The sequence below is a fragment of the Callorhinus ursinus genome, unplaced genomic scaffold (assembly GCF_003265705.2).
Source record: "Callorhinus ursinus isolate GAN/ISIS: 27379988/994484 unplaced genomic scaffold, GSC_fseal_2.0 scaffold2, whole genome shotgun sequence".
Classification (NCBI taxonomy): Eukaryota; Metazoa; Chordata; class Mammalia; order Carnivora; family Otariidae; genus Callorhinus; species Callorhinus ursinus.
Window position 1 is genome coordinate 1,582,282 of NW_027397064.1, and position 18,553 is coordinate 1,600,834.

The 18,553-nt window shown below is 51.4% G+C and overlaps 1 protein-coding gene across 3 annotated transcripts in view; it reads right to left on the minus strand.

The window, feature by feature from the left end:
- Positions 1-6,111, minus strand: part of UBE2F (ubiquitin conjugating enzyme E2 F (putative)) — a 55,713-nt gene extending 49,602 nt beyond the window's left edge. For all 3 annotated transcript variants that reach the window (XM_073876540.1, XM_025888875.2, XM_073876535.1), the window contains exons 1-2: positions 5,952-6,111; positions 1,516-1,649 (exon numbers count right to left, since the gene is read on the minus strand). In XM_073876540.1, the coding sequence (XP_073732641.1) occupies positions 1,516-1,633 (118 nt within the window). In that variant the 5' untranslated portion in view covers positions 1,634-1,649; positions 5,952-6,111. The remainder of the gene's footprint in view (positions 1-1,515; positions 1,650-5,951) is intronic.
- Positions 6,112-18,553: the final 12,442 nt, after the last annotated feature.

Genomic DNA, 18,553 nt, shown 5'->3' on the forward strand with positions numbered 1-18,553 from the left:
CTCAGCTAACATCTGGGCATTCCTCACTCTAACTCCCGGGCACTAAAACACCCTCCACATAAGGACTGCGTCAACACATCAAACCCCGTCCCCAGCTTGCTTGGCTCCTGGCTTCTTCTGCACATGGAACCCTTGAGCCAGCATCTGGGAAAGAGACTCAAGTCCTATCAGGACTCAAGTCCCATCCAAGTGAGGAGCTGCAGCCCATGTCTCACCCTCTGACCACCATCACAACTCTGAATTCAATCTGACATAGTGGGTAATGTCAAAAGGTAAGAAATGATTCTTACTCCATCATCCATCAGGCTGGATAAATCAGAGCTAAGGCCAGATTCAGGGGCAGAGAGAATAAGGAAGAGCGCACCGCCCCAAGACTCCCTGAACCTGATGCCTTCCTGGTGCCACTCCTGCCAAGCTCAGCAATGCCTCGTTTCTGAGGACAAACAGTGCATGCACCCACACCAGCTCTCCTGCCATTAGGTCTGGTTCAGGACACACAAATGCCAGCAACCTCATGGTGTCTACCTGATACGACATGAAAACAGGGAGTCCTAACCAACTGTATAGCTCGTTGCTTCCTAGCTCCTATACATTTAAGAAATGTAAACATATGCCATAAAGTAAAAAGGGCTACAAATTCTAAGCTCCTTAAAGCAGGAACTGTTTCTTCTTCACCTTCTGTAGTCCTCATGACCCCAGGAAACTGCCTTTGCACCTGACAGTTGTTAAGTTTGATCAATGAATGAACACAGAAATTCCATACAAATGCATGCATATTCACACAGTATATAAACCCTTCTCCAAAGACTACAGCTCTAGGGCACTCAGTTATTAATTCTGTGAAGGGAACTGATTTTGTATAAAGCTCTCTTCAGGCTGTGACTTGAATAAAGTACAGAAGGATCCTAGAGATTACTGAAATCCACTCCCTCCCTTTACAGACCAGAAACTGGTGCTGCGGTGTTAGAGAGGGACTCTGGAGCCCCTTGTGATGGAGCACAAGAAAGGAAGATGCTCCCCCCTCGCCCCCACAACCAGCCAGATACTGAGAGCACTGAGGCCAGAGTACCATAACCCTCCCACCGGCATTCTGGCAGCCCCTACAGAGCATATTCCAAGTGTGTAAGACATACCACATTTTTTTTTTTTTAAGATTTTATTTATTTATTTCACAGAGAGACAGCGAGAGCAGGAACACAAGCAGGGGGAGTGGGAGAGGGAGAAGCAGGCTTCCCGCCAAGCAGGGAGCCCGACGCGGGGCTCGATCCCAGGACCCCGGGACCACGACCCGAGCCGAAGGCAGACGCTTGCCGCCTGAGCCGCCCAGGCGCCCCCAGACCACACTCTCCGGTCCTTAGTGTTCCCACAGTACTAAGTCCTTGTAAGTGACAGGCAATTATATTTTCAAATAGGTATTTCTACTCAGCAACTGGGTGCTTCATATCCCCAAAGAGCCTCCAGTCAGAGACTTCATTCTATTACAGGAGAGAAACCAGCTTGCATGGATGACATTACCTTTAACAAGCAGCCTGTCTCTCACAGATACCCTCCGAGTGGAGTCGGAGGCCGTGGCTGACATCCGGGACCCTTTGAGACCGTCCTCCCGCTTCAGTTTGCTTGCCAACGTCAGCATTACTGCTACCTTTACCCTGAAAGACCAAAAGCAGGGTTATGGACACGTCTCTAGACAATGACTGGAAATTGAAGACAAGGCCATAAGCGGTTAACCTTTTCCTGTAATTTAGTCACAGAAAAATTCAGCATATAAGGCACATTCGTAAGATTGGATTCCTTTATAATTAATCTGGGAAATCTCTATGCCATCCTAAGTCTAATTTTTTAAAGTACACAAAAATTTAAAAAACAGAGAGCCATGCATTTAACATTCATTGGGCACCAGGTCCCGGGACACAGTGGTGACAAAGATCCCGTGAGCCTGTGGTCTAGGGGAGCCTCCACCAATGGGTTCCATGTTGGCCCACCACTGTCCTCTGGCTAAGTGTGCCCCACTCTGCTGCAGGGACCATGCACTTGTGTGTGTGGCCCCTGTGCCTGGCCCATCGCAGACTGAGGGGAGCATCAGCTCTGGGTAGGAGGAAGCAATGCAATGCTTTCTTTTTCTTCTCCCTTTAACAAAGGTGTGGATGGAAACTTAAGAAGCATCTTTGCATTTATTTATGTTGTCTTATTTACATTTTTAGGCAATATCAACAACAATATTAAGTTATAATTAATGCCCCAAACTAGACTCTCTTCATTGGCCGCTTCCAACCCATCTATGTTTCAGGCACGCCCCTGAAATTCACTGAAAGCTCACTGGGAAAGACAATGAAGACCAAACACAAAAACTGGTCACCGGCCCAATATTTCCATAATTTCCTTTGTTGCTTTCAAATTATTTCCTTTCAATACCACTCTGATTGTTTTCAAAAGAAAACAATCTAAAACTTCCAAATGAAAAACTTGACCCAAACACAAACTTTTAGTTTGAAGCTAATATACTGAAAGCCAAAATAAGAATACGCTTCCCCCACTGGTATTTTTAACCCAGGTTCTTTACATAACTTCTCATACCATCTTCTTCTGTGTATCTCCCCCTCTTCCAAAGACTATCAGATTTTATTTTCTATTATGTATGCCATAAAAAAGAAACATATTGAATATGATCTTCTGTATTGTATACGACCCACACACAAACACACACCTAATCCCTTTTAGAGTCAGTGGTTTAAATGCTTCAAAAGATGGTTCTATTACACATTAGCATTCACAAGGTCCTAAAATTTCAATCTGGGAAGGACTTCCCCCTCCAACCCCCAATTCCCACTCCAGGAACTGGCTTGGTTGAGGCCACTCAGCTGCCAGAAGCAGTCACCACAGAAACATCAGTTTCCCTCCTGGAGATGACGCAAACATTTTGAGTGTGGTGATGGTTTCAGGGGTATATATATCAAAACTGATCTAACTGCATACTTTGAATATGTGCAGTTTCATGTACTTCAATCATGCCTCAATAAAGTTGACACAAATGTGAAAACAAACCAACACTAGTTTCTTCATTGCCACTTGACCATGCCATCTCCCCCGGCGAACCTACATAGTGGCCTGGACCATAACCAACATGTCTTCTCAGCGTTACCCAGGGCAGGGAGATATTGGTTGGGCAACCTCACTAGGGGAGCCTGGGGGTGGGAATAAAGTCAAACACCCATAGGGGCTCCAGCCTGCAGCTACTAGAGACAGAAGCACCTTCTAGAGCCAGGTTCTTTTGCTCAGCCCCCACCTGGAATGATCTTGTCAGGAATCCCTTAAGCAGATCTGGATCACAAGACCGTGTTTGCCGCCCCAGCCAAGTCCACCAATACACACCCAGACTTGAGCACATCAGTCCTGCCACCTGGTTCGGGTTGCCTGAAGATGGACCAAGACATGCAACCTTCACAAAGTCCAACTGGTTTTTATCTTCTAGCTGACCTTGGCAATACAAATATGGCAAAAAATAAAACAAAAGCCCAACCTGAGTAAAGAGTTCCGTAGGCAGTACTCCAGGAAAGTCATAACAAAGAGCCCCATGGAGAAGCAAGTGCCAGGGCACCCAGTTCCCTGAGGACCTGCACCGAAGGAGCCACTTGGAGGGTCCTGGCAAGACTTGTTTACAAAGGCTCACGCCAAGACACTCATCTGTGTCACTGCAGTCTGAGGATTGACTTTTTTTTTTTTTTTTTTTTTTGAGAGTGGGGGTAGTGGTGGAGAGGGAGAGAGACTCCCAAGCCGACTCCCTGCTAAGTGAGGAGCCCAATTCGGGGCTGGACCCCAGACCCTGAGATCAAGACCTGAGCTGAAGCCAAGGATCAGACGTTCAATCAACTGAGCCACCCAGCCACCCCACCGCTTATTCTTTTATAATCCTACTACTCCACACTGAAGTCTTCTCTGTGGGCATAATATGCCTTATACTCAACTCCACTAAGTTGGCTTGCAATCTTCAAGAAGTTTGTGGTCCTTAATAAAAACACGGGGCACTGACTGAAAGGTATAAAAGGCAACGATACTCATGTTTTGTTGTCCATCGAAGAGAACACTAAACTTACTCTCCTAGCATTCCAAGAAATCTAAGTGTATAATGACCACCTATTTGTCCACCATCTGTATTACTACTGCATGACACTGTAGGGATAAACCTAAGGCCTAATTTGGAGATGTTTCCTTAGCTGTTAAATTCTCTATAAAGAGATCTGAACAAAGAGAATTATTCAAACTGTCAAGAGGTCTGCCAAACACCTGCAGCTGCTTCAGGATTCTCTCTTCCTTCTGTACTATGCTTCGCCAACGGAAGACCAGGCTTAGCAAGAAACTGCCCCTTGACTGCAAAGCACACGGTGTTAAGAGAGCGCTTCTGGTGACAGATCGGCTGCATCGAATAGCATGCTCAGTCTCTAAATCCCGCAAGTCCCAGTTGGCCCATTTACGTTCCTCCTCCTCCGGGTGGGACTTGCTCTCTGGCTGTCCAAAGAAGATTCCTCTGTGCTACTTACTGGTCTCATCATCAAGTCCTATTTACTCGGCATTCCTGCCTGTAGTGGCAACATGGGGCCACGTCACCTGTGCAGGGATACCAGGAGCCAGTCAGCTCAGAGTGAGGAACACGCCACATTTGAATCTCCTTCTGCTGTGGAAAAGTCCCGATCTTAAGAGTAAAAGATGGAACTGCAGGTCACTAGGGGACAACCAACTTCTCCGGCCAAAGAGGCCCTTATCAGGACACAAAAACGTCCACACTGTACCATCCTCCTTCAGAATGCCGGGGCCCAGAAACCTCCCCCCCCCGGCAGGGGAGTCACCCTGGTTGGCTGACCGACTTCTGGAGCCCAACCCTTTATTTTCACCCGTAAACATGCCCCCTCCTGCACTACCTAGTCACCTGAAGCGCAGGCAAATCTGGGTGGAGGTCCTCAAGCCACACACCACCCGGCCCGGTGCTGATTTGTCTCTGAACGTCTCTCCCACCCTTCCGTCCCTACCACCACCCACCCTCACCCCCGTATCCAGCCAGAAATCCTTTGCAAGCTGGCCTCCTCCCTGCTCCTCAGCACCACCTTGCCCATTTCTGGAATCGTCTGTTCAAACCGATGATACCCAGGTCTGGAGTGCCCTCCTTCCCGTCACCACCTACTGCTATTCCTTCCTCAGGACGAGAGATTCCTTTCCAGAGTCCAACGTCTCCTCCAGGGAACCTTCTCTGGCCGCTCCAACCCCTCCTACCCCCCACTCCAGGGCTGGACGGAATGCAGACGGGGAGGGCCCAGTTCCCTCATGTGACAAATGAGGAAACTGAGCCCTGGGAGGGCAGGGCCACACCCAAGATTACACACCAGCGGAACCAGGTCTAGAATCCAAGACTTGGTTGTTCCGATCGTTCCGTGACACCCTCCCCCCTTTCCTCCCCTCTCGGTCCGGGTAAAATCCTCCAGACGAGCCGAGGCCGCCCCCAGCCGCGGGGCAGCTGCAGGCGAGCTGGCGCGGCGGGAGTCCCACTCCTCACCCCCGCCGCTGTCCGGGCCTAGCCGGACTCCCGAGGCGGAGCAGTCGGACGGCCCGCGTCCGAGTCCCGCTGCCCCCGGCCCCGGCGGGCTGGTGACCTTGGGCTCCGTTTCCTTCTGGACAATGCGGCCCGCGGCTCCCCCGCGACGGCGGGCGCGAGCCAGGCAGTGTGGGCGCCGGCACAAGCAGGCGCTGCCCGCGGGCTGCCCCTCGAGTCTGGCGGCGGCCGGCGCCCCGTCCCTTTCCCAGTCAGCGGGTGCGGGCCCGCACCGCCGGCGCCCGGCCGAGAGGAGCGCTCGGCCCGAGGCGGCCCCGGCGCCGCCCGCCCTCCGGCCCGCCCGCGGTACCCCCGGCGCCGCCCGGAGGCCCGCGGCCGCCCCTCGCCCGCCGTGGGGCCGCGCGCTGCTCACCTGGGCACCCCGAGACAGGCGAGGCGGGCCCGGCACCCAACACCATGCCCGGCCGGCCCGCGGCGGCGACACACGGCCCCTCACAGCCGCACCGGCTCCGGGCGGCGGGACCGGAAGTGGCGGGGCGGGGACTCGTCCGCTCTCGCCCGCGGCGGCCGCGACGGCAGCGGGCGCTTTAAAAAAAAAATTCAAAGCCCCGACGAACTTTATTTGGAGCCTGACACGCGAACAGCGGCGTGCGCCTGCCGCGGCTGGGCTCCGCGGCTGGCCGCCCGGGCCTCGCTCATTGGCAGAGGGCGCGGCCGGGGGCGGGCATGAATCTCGCCGCCCCTGCTGATTGGCGAGTAGCGGCCGGGGGGCGGGATCGCCCTAGCGGTTCTGGAGCCTGCGCACCCGGGTGCCCGCGGCTCCGAGCCGAGGTCCTACCTCCATTCATTTCGTCGTGTGTGGTACCTGGACCTGCGGTTCAGAGGTGCTGGGCACAGCCTGCGCTGCCGGAGCGGCTGGGCCCAAGCTGACCGCCTCGATGGATGGGGGGCCCGCTCTGTGCCCGGCACAGTGCCCCGCGTCTGTGTACGGGACCAGGCATCAGGGGTGACGGGCGGGGCGGTCAGGCGTGCAGCACCCACCGATCAACCCCAGGTGTGCTTCGGGGCGGCCTGCAGGAGTGCCTGGACCCTTTCCTGATCTTGTCTGAGAGTCTTTTATTCCTCTTTTCTCCTCCTACACATTTGTAAAACACTGACTTTATTTCTAGCTTGTTGAATACAAATTCTCACGTCCGTTTGTGTCCCTGTGATTGCAATAGGCCCTGGGGTGGGGGAGTCAGACAGGACGGCTCCTGGAGGAATGGGCCGTCTAAAAGATGAGGTTCACCACGTGGACCGGGAAGAAAGAGCCAAGGAGTTCGAATTTTATTTCCAGAAGCCCCACTGAATGGTTTTAAACAGTGGAGTGACTAAGTTTTCTTTCCAAAAAAGAAGCTTCTGGCTCTCATTGAGCTCGTGGGAGGGGAGCCAGGCAGGGAGTCAGGAAGACCAGTGAAGAAGCAACCCATGGTATTCCTTCTGTTCTGGAACACTTCCCACCTTCTTCGCCTGGATAACTCTTGTTTTCCTAAACTTAGACACCACTCGCTCAGAGAGGCCCCACGGTATGGGAGGTGCAGGTGTCCCTCAGTGACTTCACTGGAGTTCTGTGCTTGCCCTTCTTGGTGCTGGAGACTTCCTGCCACTGCCTGTTTCCCCAAGTTCAGCTCCTCAATCCCTCCTCTGCCATGTTCCCCAGCCTTCTATCCCTCCTCCCCCATCCTGTCACACAACAGGTGGTCAAAATCCATCTGCTTGATTAAGTATTGCATGTGCTTATTGCTGGAGTCCTGGTGAGAGAAGATAAGACTGTGAAGCAAGGCAGCAGGTGAAGGCACAACTGGAATGACTTGAAGACTTGTCTCACTAAGGGGCCACTCTGTTTAGGATGGGCTGCAGGGCCCAGTGCTCCCAATCTCGCCATTGTGGGTAAATGCAGCCATTTCTAGCTCCACTTCACGAGGCTGCCTTGTGTCTTCACCTCATGTTTATTTCAGGCTTACTAGATTGTAAATTCGTGTAATCCTTACAGCAACCTCATGAAACAGGCATTTTGTTACAATAGTCCTCGCCTTTATCCATGGTTTTGCTTTCCAAGGTTTTAGTTGCCCTCAGTTACTGCAGTCTGGAAGCCGATGATCCTTCTTCAGATGTATTGTCAGATGGTCAGTAGTAGCCTAATGCTATGTCACAATGCCTATGTCATTCCCCTCACTTCATTTCATTGTGAGAAGAGGAAGGGTAAGTACACTACAATAAGATATTTTGAGGGGCGCCTAAGTGGCTCAGTCGGTTAGCGCCTGCCTTCAGCTCAGGGCATGATCTCAGGGTCCTAGGATCGAGCTCAGGGTTGGGCTCCCTACTCAGTGGGGAGTCTGCTTCTCCCTCTGCCCCTCCCCCTGCCCATGCTCTCTCTCTCAAATAAATAAATAAAATCTTTTAAAAAAGATATTTTGAGAGAGACCACATTCACATAACTTTTATTACAGTATTGTTATAATTGTTCAGTGTTGTTATTAGTTGTTAATCTCTTACTGTGCCTAATTTATGAATTAAAATTTATCATACGTATGTATAGGAGAAAACAGTCTATGCAGGGGTGGTAGAATCCATGGTCTCAGGGGGGTCTTGGAATGGATCCCCTGCAGATAAGGGGGGACTACTGTATCCCCATTTCATAAATGCAGAAACTGAGGCACGGAAGTGGTCTGCCTGACATTGCAGAGTCGGGATTTGCCCTCAACCAATGCACCATACCCCTTAGTAGCTGGCGGTCCCAGCAGCCAAGAAAGGAGTCAAGTTGACCTTCATGCTTCCTGAAGAAGCAATTTGTCATCATCCACGGCTTCTTCAGAAATGAAATTTGTACTAGCTGAAGCACAAAAGATTGAGAAGACTGGAGTGCTCACAGAAACCAGGGAGGTCGGGTCTGGGGGTCTGGGGGGCAGCATGAGGGACTTGTCGTGGGCAGGCCTCTTGTTCTTAGTGGTTCGGTCTGAGTCTTGGCCTCTGGAGGCTGGCCATGTCCTCCCAGAGGCCTCCTTGGAGCTGGGGTCTGGCCTCAGACACATCTTTACAGTCCAGTCCATCAAGGGAGCTACCCCCTTCCTCCCAATCTCACATTCTCTGGGAGGGCTGGCTGGGCTTGGATCCCACACTCATATGGGAGTGTGTGCATATGGGAGGGAAGGGGAGAGGTTCAGCTGTGAGCCTCCCAGAGGGGTACAGGTGCCAGGGAAAGAGCAGGCAGACAATTCACCAGGTGTCCTTCCCACCTCCTGCACCCTGACCCCAAGAAGTTCAACCAGGACTTCCAGCCGGAGCATGGAAGGGGAGATGTCCTTTACCTGTTTTCAGCTAGGCCTGCCTCTGGACACACAGGCTGCATGGCGATCCCAGAGGCTGTCCTGGCTCGGCCTGGGGCTCACTGACCTGGACGACATGGTGTTGGCAAGCCAGGGATCTGGGCGCTCTTCAGCCTAGGGCAGCGGGCCAGTTGGTTAACAACGTCTGTTGAAGGGCCTGGGTGCCTGGTGTGAGGCCTGCTTGGGCAGGAAAAGTGACCTCTGCTGGTAAAGCCCTGGAGGGGCAGCCTTTCTTAGCCAGCCCCTCGGTGTTTCCCTCTCGCGCTCACTGTGGAAGAAGCAGGGCTCTCCCGCATCAGTGGCACCCCAGTGGGGCAGACATTCCTGGCTCCGTGTTCCAGTGAGAGGTAAAATCTATAGCCTGGGTGCGTTGATATGAGAGCCAGGCCCATGGGGTCCAGTGCTCTTGCTGTCCTGCCCCGCACTGTCCCGTGGACTCCAAGCTTTCCCAGGGCAAGGCCTGCATGATGTTTCAAAGCCAGCCCCTTGCAGGGATTGGGAGATAGCTCTGGAGGCACTAGATACGGAGTAGACGTGGGTGGAAGGGTCCAGCCCAGCCCTTAGCTGGCACCTGTTCCAACCTGTTCTGTGTTGTTCCAGGTTGTTCCAGGGTGTTCATCCTGCCCTCCCGCCAGGCCTGGCTCTCCCTGGAAGCACAGCCCAGGGCACTGGAGAGCAGGCCTTGACACACACAGGCCCCTTGTTCCTATGTGTTTTCTGAAATCTATTCCAACAAGTCAAGAACCATATGATGAGCATCTACCAAGTGCTGAGAGCCTGAAAAGGACAACGTATAAACTGTACACCCTGGCCTCCAAAAGCATGAACTCCCCAGGGAACTAGTAGTAGGTAAATCCCACAGATGGGAGAGGGATTGTAAAGATGTCCCCCCTTATCTGCAGGGGATCCATCCCAAGACCCACCTGAGACTAATTCCTGAGGTTTGCTTGGTAGCGGGGAGACCCATCTGTCCCACTGGGGTTTAGAGACTGCTGGGGGAGAACAACTATGCTGACCTTGCCTAATCTGGAGAGGGGAGGATGAGGCACAGACGAGAGCAGACAGAGCAGCTAGAAGTGGTTACGGGGACCTGGATGAGTTGTCTTAACCAAGACCCACTGACAGCCTTGTTGGCCCAGTCCGGGCATCCACTGTGGCATGAGGGAGGGGGCAGGCTCCACGCCGCTGGGCCAGATGGGAGTTCTGGTGATGATGATGTTGTTGATGATGACGACGATGATGATGTGAAGGGCTATCCAGACAGCAAACAATTAGATTCTAAGGACTGTGACTTCAATTACATCTCTGGTATAATTAACTTTTGACTGCTCTTATAACTAGCCCCCAGGGAGAACACCAGTTTCCTTTTATTCTTTTGAAAGATCATAAAACAGGCTGTGACAGCTATCCTGGAAAGGGCCTGAAACAGAGCGCTGCTTTAAATATCACAGGACTGAGATTTTCTTCCTTTACCTAAAGCAACACTGGGCACATTTTTTTTTTAAATGTAGATTGATTGGTTGATTGATTTTAAAGATTTTATTCATTTTTTTTTTTTTTTGACAGAGAGAACAGCGAGAGAGGGAACACAAGCAGGGGGAGCGGGAGAGGGAGAAGCAGGCTTCCCGCGGAGCAGGGAGCCCGACGCGGGGCCCGATCCCAGGACCCTGGGACCATGACCTGAGCCGAAGGCAGACGCTCAACGACTGAGCCACCCAGGCGCCCCGTACTGGGCACATTTTAACGAGAGTTGCGCATTGTAACTGGAATGCAGACATTGGTAGCTGACCCCCTGGCTCCCCCCACCCGGCACCTTCCTGCAGGCTGCACTCATGCGATTCTTGTCCCCTCCAGGCTGCCCATCAGATCAGGCCCCAAAGCTGGCAAAGCTCTGAGGGAAGCTGACTTCCTCCAGAGCCTTTTGCTTTTACTTTCTTGCAGAAATGAATTGAAATGGCTGCTATAGCCTTTGTCACACTCTGTCCTGTTTCGCATTTCATATTCTTTTGTATTAGTCACTAACCAAGGTCACTTCATATTTTCAGGTGCGTCTAGGCTGCTGATGCAAAGTGCTACATTTTAAAGCTTAGCTCTGGTAGAGGACACCAGCAGTAGGAATGTGTGCCTGCACGCATGCGTGCGTCTGGCGGGTGTGTGCTCATGTACGGTGAATAATAGCCTTGTCCTATGAGTTTGTTACTTTACACGGTGAAATGGACTCTGCAGATATGATCAAGGTGGGTGCCATCAGCTCAGGGCTCATCTTGGCACATCCGCAGAGAAATTCAGAATACCGAACCCACTCTTGCAGTAAAGTCCTGCTGCCTTTGTTTTATATTTTGTATTGTACCTATAGTTTTCATTACTTTAGGTACCTGACCTTGTCCACTTTGGTGAGGGCTATGGGCAAAATACCACAGAACACTGTTTTTTTCCCTTAAACATGATTGAAAATGTTTACCAGTTAGAGTTTATATAAACACTCCAGTGAACAAGGCAGGAACATGATCAGGAGCGACCTGACCACATTCTGAGCATTTATAACAGTCCAGGATGGTGTCCCTGACTGCATCGCAGGCTGCAACCCCATGGCCACACTGGGGTCACCCAAGGCAGTCCCACCTCTGTGTTGAGCCCTTACCCCTGCAGCCACAGTTCTTTCTGGCTGGAGACCAGAGTGAAGAACCAACATTCTGGCGACTTCTTTCCAAACCATCGTAACTAAAACCCTACTCCAGAACTCTGGTGATAGCAATGCTGCGACACCTACTTGTGAAGAGGAGGAGCCGCCGTTCAGAGTGGACCTGGGCTGCTGCTTGCTCCGTTGGCATCAGGGGACCCAGCACAGCCCCTTAGGAGGGCTATAAAAGACCTACAAGCCTTACCTATGTTTTTTTAAAGATTTTATTTATTTATTTGAGAGAGACAGAGAAAGATCACGAGCGGGGGAGGGGCAGAGGGAGAGGGAGAAGCAGACTCCCCACTGAGCAGGGAGCCCGGACGCAGGACTCAATCCCAGGACCCTGGGATCATGACCTGAGCTGAAGGCAGACGCTTAACCCACTGAGCCACCCAAGCACCTCAAGCCTTACCTTCCTTTGACGCAGCAATTCCACTCTAGGGATTGGCTTGAGGCAGTAATCCAAAGGCAGAAAAAGCCCTGGCACAAAAATATTCACTGTGCATGTATGATAGAACTTGGAAGTGACCTCATGCTCATTATTAGGGAACTGGTTAACTGAACATAACCCAGCGATGAAGCTTGATCATTATGCAGATTATGTAGAATGATGAACATACTGATTAAATCAAATGAGGCAAACAATGCTCAAATTGTAGAAATTCAATGCCTGCAATTCTGAAAAAGACAAATAGATGGGCAGAGACAAGTAAATGAACAAAAATGAACATAATTTTTGAGTCAGGTACTTGAGTTTTCCTTTTTTTTTTCTTTTTAAGCTTTCATTTATTTTGTTTGTTGTCTTCATAGCAATACAAAGCTCTTTAAACACGATCGATCTTTCACTTGGAGAACAGGTCTCACCAAGTAAGTGGCTTTGCAGCTGCTACTCACTACAGAAATAAATACAGAGAAGCATAAGTTCTTCCCTAGACAGTGTTTAAAAACAGGTGATTGGGGCTCTTGGGTGGCTCAGTTGGTTAAGCGTCTGCCTTCAGCTCAGCTCATGATCCCAGGGTCCTGGGATCGAGCCCCGTGTCGGGCTCCCTGCTCAGCGGGGGGTCTGCTTCTCCCTCTGACCCTCTCGTGCGCTCTCTGGCTATCTCTCTGTCTCTCCCTCTCTCAAATAAATAAAAATCTTTAAAAATAAATAAATAAATAAATAACATAAAAAACAGGTGACCCATACCATGCTTCCAAAGCCTTTCTGAATTCCCGGAAGACACAGTCACTTTGAACTAAATGGTGACTGATGGAGATAATAGATTAGCTTTAGGCCAAATCCATGTGGTGGTAGAATCCATGTGCTCTCCGTGTGGTACATTCAGGTCCACTCAACGGGATTCTGAATGTACGTTTTCTTTCCTTTTTTTCTTTTTTTCCCCCTCTAAAGCAGGCTCCATGCCCAGCATGGAGCTCAACTCGGGGCTTGAACTCACAGCCCTGAGATCATGACCAGAGCGGAGATCAAGAGTTGGACGCTCAATTGACTGAGCCACCCAGGTGCCCCTGAACGTACATTTTGTACAGGAAAATGCAGTCTGCCTCATGGCAGTCCCCAAACACATGGAAGAGCAGACACTACTCCATCTGAGAGGCTGGGAGTGTGGTAGATTTACCATGAGGAGAGGATGGAGAGGTCACAGACAGCAGGATGAAGACAGATGCAGAGACATCCACCCTCACCGGTTTACCTAGCATTATTTTGGAAGTTCTGGCTAACTCAGTAAGGCAGGCACCAGAAATAGAATGTGATTATTAGAAAAGAGGAGGCAACATGACCATTACATAATGAGACAATGCGATCAGCTTCCGGGAACATCCAAGTGGCAACTGAAAACTAAAAGGGAATTAGGGAGATGAACAGAGTGACCCTGCTAAAAAAAAAATCAACAGGTGTATTTTCTGTACCAACAGCCCCCGATTAGAAGTTATCAAGCAGCCCTTTTTACAGTAACCAGAAAAGAAAGACACATAAAATATTTAAATAACCTTAATGGCAGATAGGCAAGATCTGGATAAAGAAAATGATAAACTTTAGGTTTCTCAAAATATACGTGGCAGAGTTAAAAACGTACATGGCAGACGCGCTAGATGCTCATGCCTGAAGGAACGGGCCGTGGATCCGCTGGTTGGGGGGAGCGAGACCTGAGCCCCAGGAAGGCCCCTGCTAGCCCCTGGGGAACGGCGTCCACAAGGCTGGTCAGTGGGAGACCGTGGAAATATCACCCCATCACTGCTCTGTTGTTTCCGGCAATAGCCCGGATGCCACCCAAGTCTCCCCCCCACAGGGCCCTGGGGAAATAGAGGCAGGGGGCTCCAAGAGTGAGTCTGAGCGGCTGCTCACGGGAATGAGCAGATGCACATCACATGTCGCAAAATGGAAAAATTAGTGGCACAATGGCATGAATAATATAACAGCATTTCTGTAAATATAGTGAGTGTGGCTAGAGATAGGTTTCCAAACTACCAGAAAATATTGACAAGCATATCGTATTACTTTGCTAGGGTTGCCGAAACGAAGTGCCACAAATGGAGTGGCTTAAACAAAAATGTATTGCTTCTCAGCTCCGGAGGCTAGAAGCCCAAGCTGGAGGTGTGGGCAGGGTTCTCTCTGAGGCTGTGGGGGAGCCGGTTCCGAGCCTCTCTCCTTGGCTGGGGTGGGGGGGCGCCCTCTTCCCCCTGTGTGTTCACCTCTGCCTTCAAATTTCCCCTTCCTTATACGGAGTCAGTCATAGTGGATTAAAGCAACCCCCAACGACTTCAATTAAATTTTATATCTGTAAAGCCCCCCATCTCTAATTAAGGTCACATTGTGAGGTTCTAGGGGCTAGGACTGCAACCTATGAATTTGTGAGGGACACAATTCAACCCATAAACATACAGGCCAACTGTTAACAGCTGCTCTGGGCAACAGGATGGGGTGGGGGCGGGAACAGAGCCTGCTTTTTACTTCATGGAACCCTGCACCATTTTGATTTGTGTGGTGGGAGAGAGGAGCGAGGGAATCTAGGACCTCGTTCAAAACACTGCAGTTCAAGTGCAGTCTGGGGAGTCCGAGCTGCATTCAGCCAAGGACCAGGTGGGGAGGCGGCCCTCTTCCTGACCTTCCAGATACAGAAGCCAGGTGGGAGCTGCAGCCCTGCTTGGCTGGGCGCCCCCCACCGCCCCCCGCCCGGGGCCGCCAAGAAGGTAAGGTAGCTGGCAACAGAACAGCCTCCAGTCTCCTATGGGCGTCTCAGAGAGACTTCTGGAAATAATCTGGGATGCTAAGGGTCTGATCCCAGAACTGTTCTGGGAGAAGCCGCCTCCCCCCACCTCCTGCCACTTGGCATCTGTCCACTCACAGGGGCCCCGTCCTGACCTCGGCCACCAAGAGGAAGGACAGCTAAGGGCACGCCAGGTCAACCTCCAGTCCTCAAGGGGCAGCCACCCCCTCCCTGCCTCTGAACCAGAGAAGCGGGCGGGGCTCGGACGCGGCCGGTGGCGGTGAGGCGGGGGCGTCAGAGGAGGAGGAGGGCAGATTGCCCGGCAGAGGTCGGTCCGCGTTTCCTGGCCTCCGCCCCGGAGCTGCGCGGTCTCTGGCGCCACGTGGAGGCGCCGCCAGGGCAGCCCGAGGGGACGCTGCGATGTGCCAGGGGTCCTGGGCGGCCGCGTCTACGCGGGCGGGGAGAGGCGGAAGGTGGGCGCTGGGTGGCGCCCCTTCTCGGCACCGCGCCCCCAGTCCCTCCGATAGGACCCCGCCGGGATGCAGGCGCCGGGCCGCTCGGGAGCCTCCCCCACACCGCAGACGCCGGCCTGCCCTGGGCACACTGGGGAACACGGGGCGCGGGAACGCGGAGAGCGCGGCAACTCGGGGCGCGGGGGGGGGTGACCGCCCGGCCGCCCACCCCGCGGGGCCCCCTTCTCGGGCGCCCCCCGGACGGTGAGCGCTGTGGCCTCGCGGGAGGCCCACGCGGGGAGCGGCCGGTGGGCTGCGGGACTTGGCTCCGGGGCCGGGCCTGCGCCTGTCGCGCTCAGAGCGGGGCCCCACCGGGCACGCGGCCCCGGCCTCCCGCGGTCCCCGCCCGGGCCCGAAGGCAGTGACCTGCGTCCGGGCGTCCCTGGCCTCGGAGGAAGCGGGAGGAGCAGGCTGTAGGGCGGGACCAGCCTGCAGGGGGGCAGGTCGGAGGAGCTGTGGAAGAGCGAGGCGGAGGAAAATCAGCGAGGGGAGGCGCTTTGTACACAGTGGGGACTCTTACCCCTCAGTTTGGGCTTCAGGACCCCTATGCCAGTTCCCCGACCCCCCATTACTCACCACCTCAAATGAGAGATTGCAAAGGAGTTTAGGTTCCAGATGGGCTGTAGTTCTAAATGTGAAAGGTAAAGCCATAAACTTTTGGAAGAACATATAGGAGAATACTTTCATCCGGGAAGGCAAAGATTTCTTAGAACGCACAAAAAAGCACTAAACTATAAAGGGCAAGAAAGATGCAAAAGCAACCTGCAAAGCAGGTACGGACTTTCTCCAAGGCCAGTCCCCAGAAGTGAAATTGCTGGCTGGTGGGGTACGCATGTTTTCAGCTTGGCTAACATTGCCAAATTGGTCTTCTTTGCATGCCCACAACCAGTGTATGACAGTTTGCAGTACCCTGTACCTCCTGGCGCTGATTGCCTTGTGAATTTTGCCTGCCCATTGCCATGTATGAAATGGTCTCTCTCTTTGGTTTTAATTTGCATGTCTCGAACGGTGAATTTGTGCTTCACTTCTCCTGTCTATTGGCCATCCAGAGTTTTCCTTCTGGGAATGCCTGTTCGTACCCTTTGCCCATTTTCAATTGAGTTGTCTTTTTCTTGTTGATTTGTGGAAGTTCTTTATACCTCCTGGAACAAATCCTACATCAAATATGGCAGATATATTATACATGGTGCAAAATCTTCACCTGGCCAGTGGCTTGGTAATGCTTTGTTATGATTTCTTTGCCATACAGAAGTCTTAAATGTGGATGCTGCCCAATCCACCAGTTTCTTCCTTTATGAGCTTTTCCAGTCAGAACTCCTCTTCCCTGAGATTGTACACGAAATACTCCTATTTTTTTTTTCTAGTAGTTTTATAGTTCCTAATATTTGAGTGGTTAATCCTTCAATTCAACTGGCATTTACTTCGGGGTATGGTGATAGGTAGGAATCCAATTGCATTTTTTCCATAAGGAAAACCAGTTGTTCCGGTGGCATTGTATTGAGCTGTCATCTCTCTCCCCACAGAGGTATGACGTCATGGCAGAGGTGTGATGTCATGGCAGCCGTATGTTAAGTTCCCAAGTGTGTTTGGGCCTGTTTCTGGACTCTATTCTGTTCCATTGAGCTATTTCTCTATCCTTCCACCAACACACACTGTTCTCATTATTGTCCCTTGCTAATAGATCTTGAACTCAGGCGGCATAAATCCCCTTCATCCTATTTCCTCCAGAAATACCTTAGCTGTTCTAAGATCTTTACTCTTCCATAGGAATTTTAGAATCAGTTTCTCTACTTCTTTTTGGATTGTTAGCAGAATTCAATTGAATGACACAGCTGATCTTGACTTAATTCAGAAAACAATTAAATTCCCTTTGGAAAGATGTTTTCTAGTCTGGGACAGATCCAGGTTTTTTAGGGGTCTAAGTCTTGATGTATGGATGGGGGGGCTCTCTTTAAGAAAGACTATGCTCAGTTGTATAAAGTTACTATACAAAACATACTCAAAGAATACGAAGGTAGAGATGAAAGTGAATATTTAGAGTGGGACAGGAAATAATAAATACCACAAATATGACAAAACCCAGAAAAATATGATCACACAATAATACTTATATGTAATGTAAAATAAAATTAAATGTGTGACATATCTGTTTTTCATGTTTGTGGTATTTACAGTTTACTTTCTCATTCTAAATAATATTTACTGTGATCCCTAACTCTGTGGCCATAATTGAGTATACTTTTTAAAGAGGCCCTCCCAACTATGTGACAAACCTCTCCAAAAGTTTCCATAGGCATGGTGGCGGGCAGAATAATGCCTCCGCACACACCCCAAGATGCCCACACCCTAATCCCTGCACTCTGTGGCTATGTTACCTCACATGGCAAAAGGGATTTTGCAGATGTGATTAAGAGAAAGATTTTGCAATGGGGAGATTTTCCTGGATTATCCAAGGGGCCCTAACTGTAAATATAAGAGGAAGGCAGGAGGGTTGAAGTGGGAGTGATGATCTGTGAAGATGGAAGCAAGAGGTCAGAGAGAAAGAGAGATTTGAAGATGCTATGAGGCTAGCTTTGAAAATGGTGGGAGGGGCCGTGAGCCAAGAGATACAGGTGGCCTCTGGAAGCTGAAAAGGCAAGGAAACGGGTTTTCCCCTGGAGCCTCCAGAGGGAATACAGCACCGTAGACACCTTGATGTTAGATTCTCACCTCCAGACCTGTAAAAGAATCAGTGTTTGAAGCCACCAGGCTTGGGGTCATTGGCAGCCATAGCAAATGAATACAGCGTTGTGTCCGTATCTACGTCAGAACATTTCTGGGATCACACTCTACATAAGCCCAGCAGCTGGCTTTCCCCTCTTTTTCTTAGCTAGCAATAGATCCTGAAGGTCTTTTACACACACACACACACACACACACACACACACACACACACACACGCAGAACCACGCGCTCGCAGAGGGGTGGTGATGCTTATTAACGTTCTATTAACATTCCTGCCGCTCCCCTCAAGTCCCAGCCCCTGCCGGTAGGGGGCGCCGTATGCCTGGTATGGCTCACGGGCTGTGGGCACAAGCGGCAGGGCTGGCTCTGATTTAGACAGAAGGGAGAGGGGATGAGCAGTCTGGTTCCGTCTCCCAGGCCGAAGACTCACACTCGCGGCACTCCTTCCCCAGCGGGCATCTGCGTTGGGAGCTACGCAGAGCAGAGCAGGACAGGGAGGATGTTAGTTGCTACCCCAACATCCA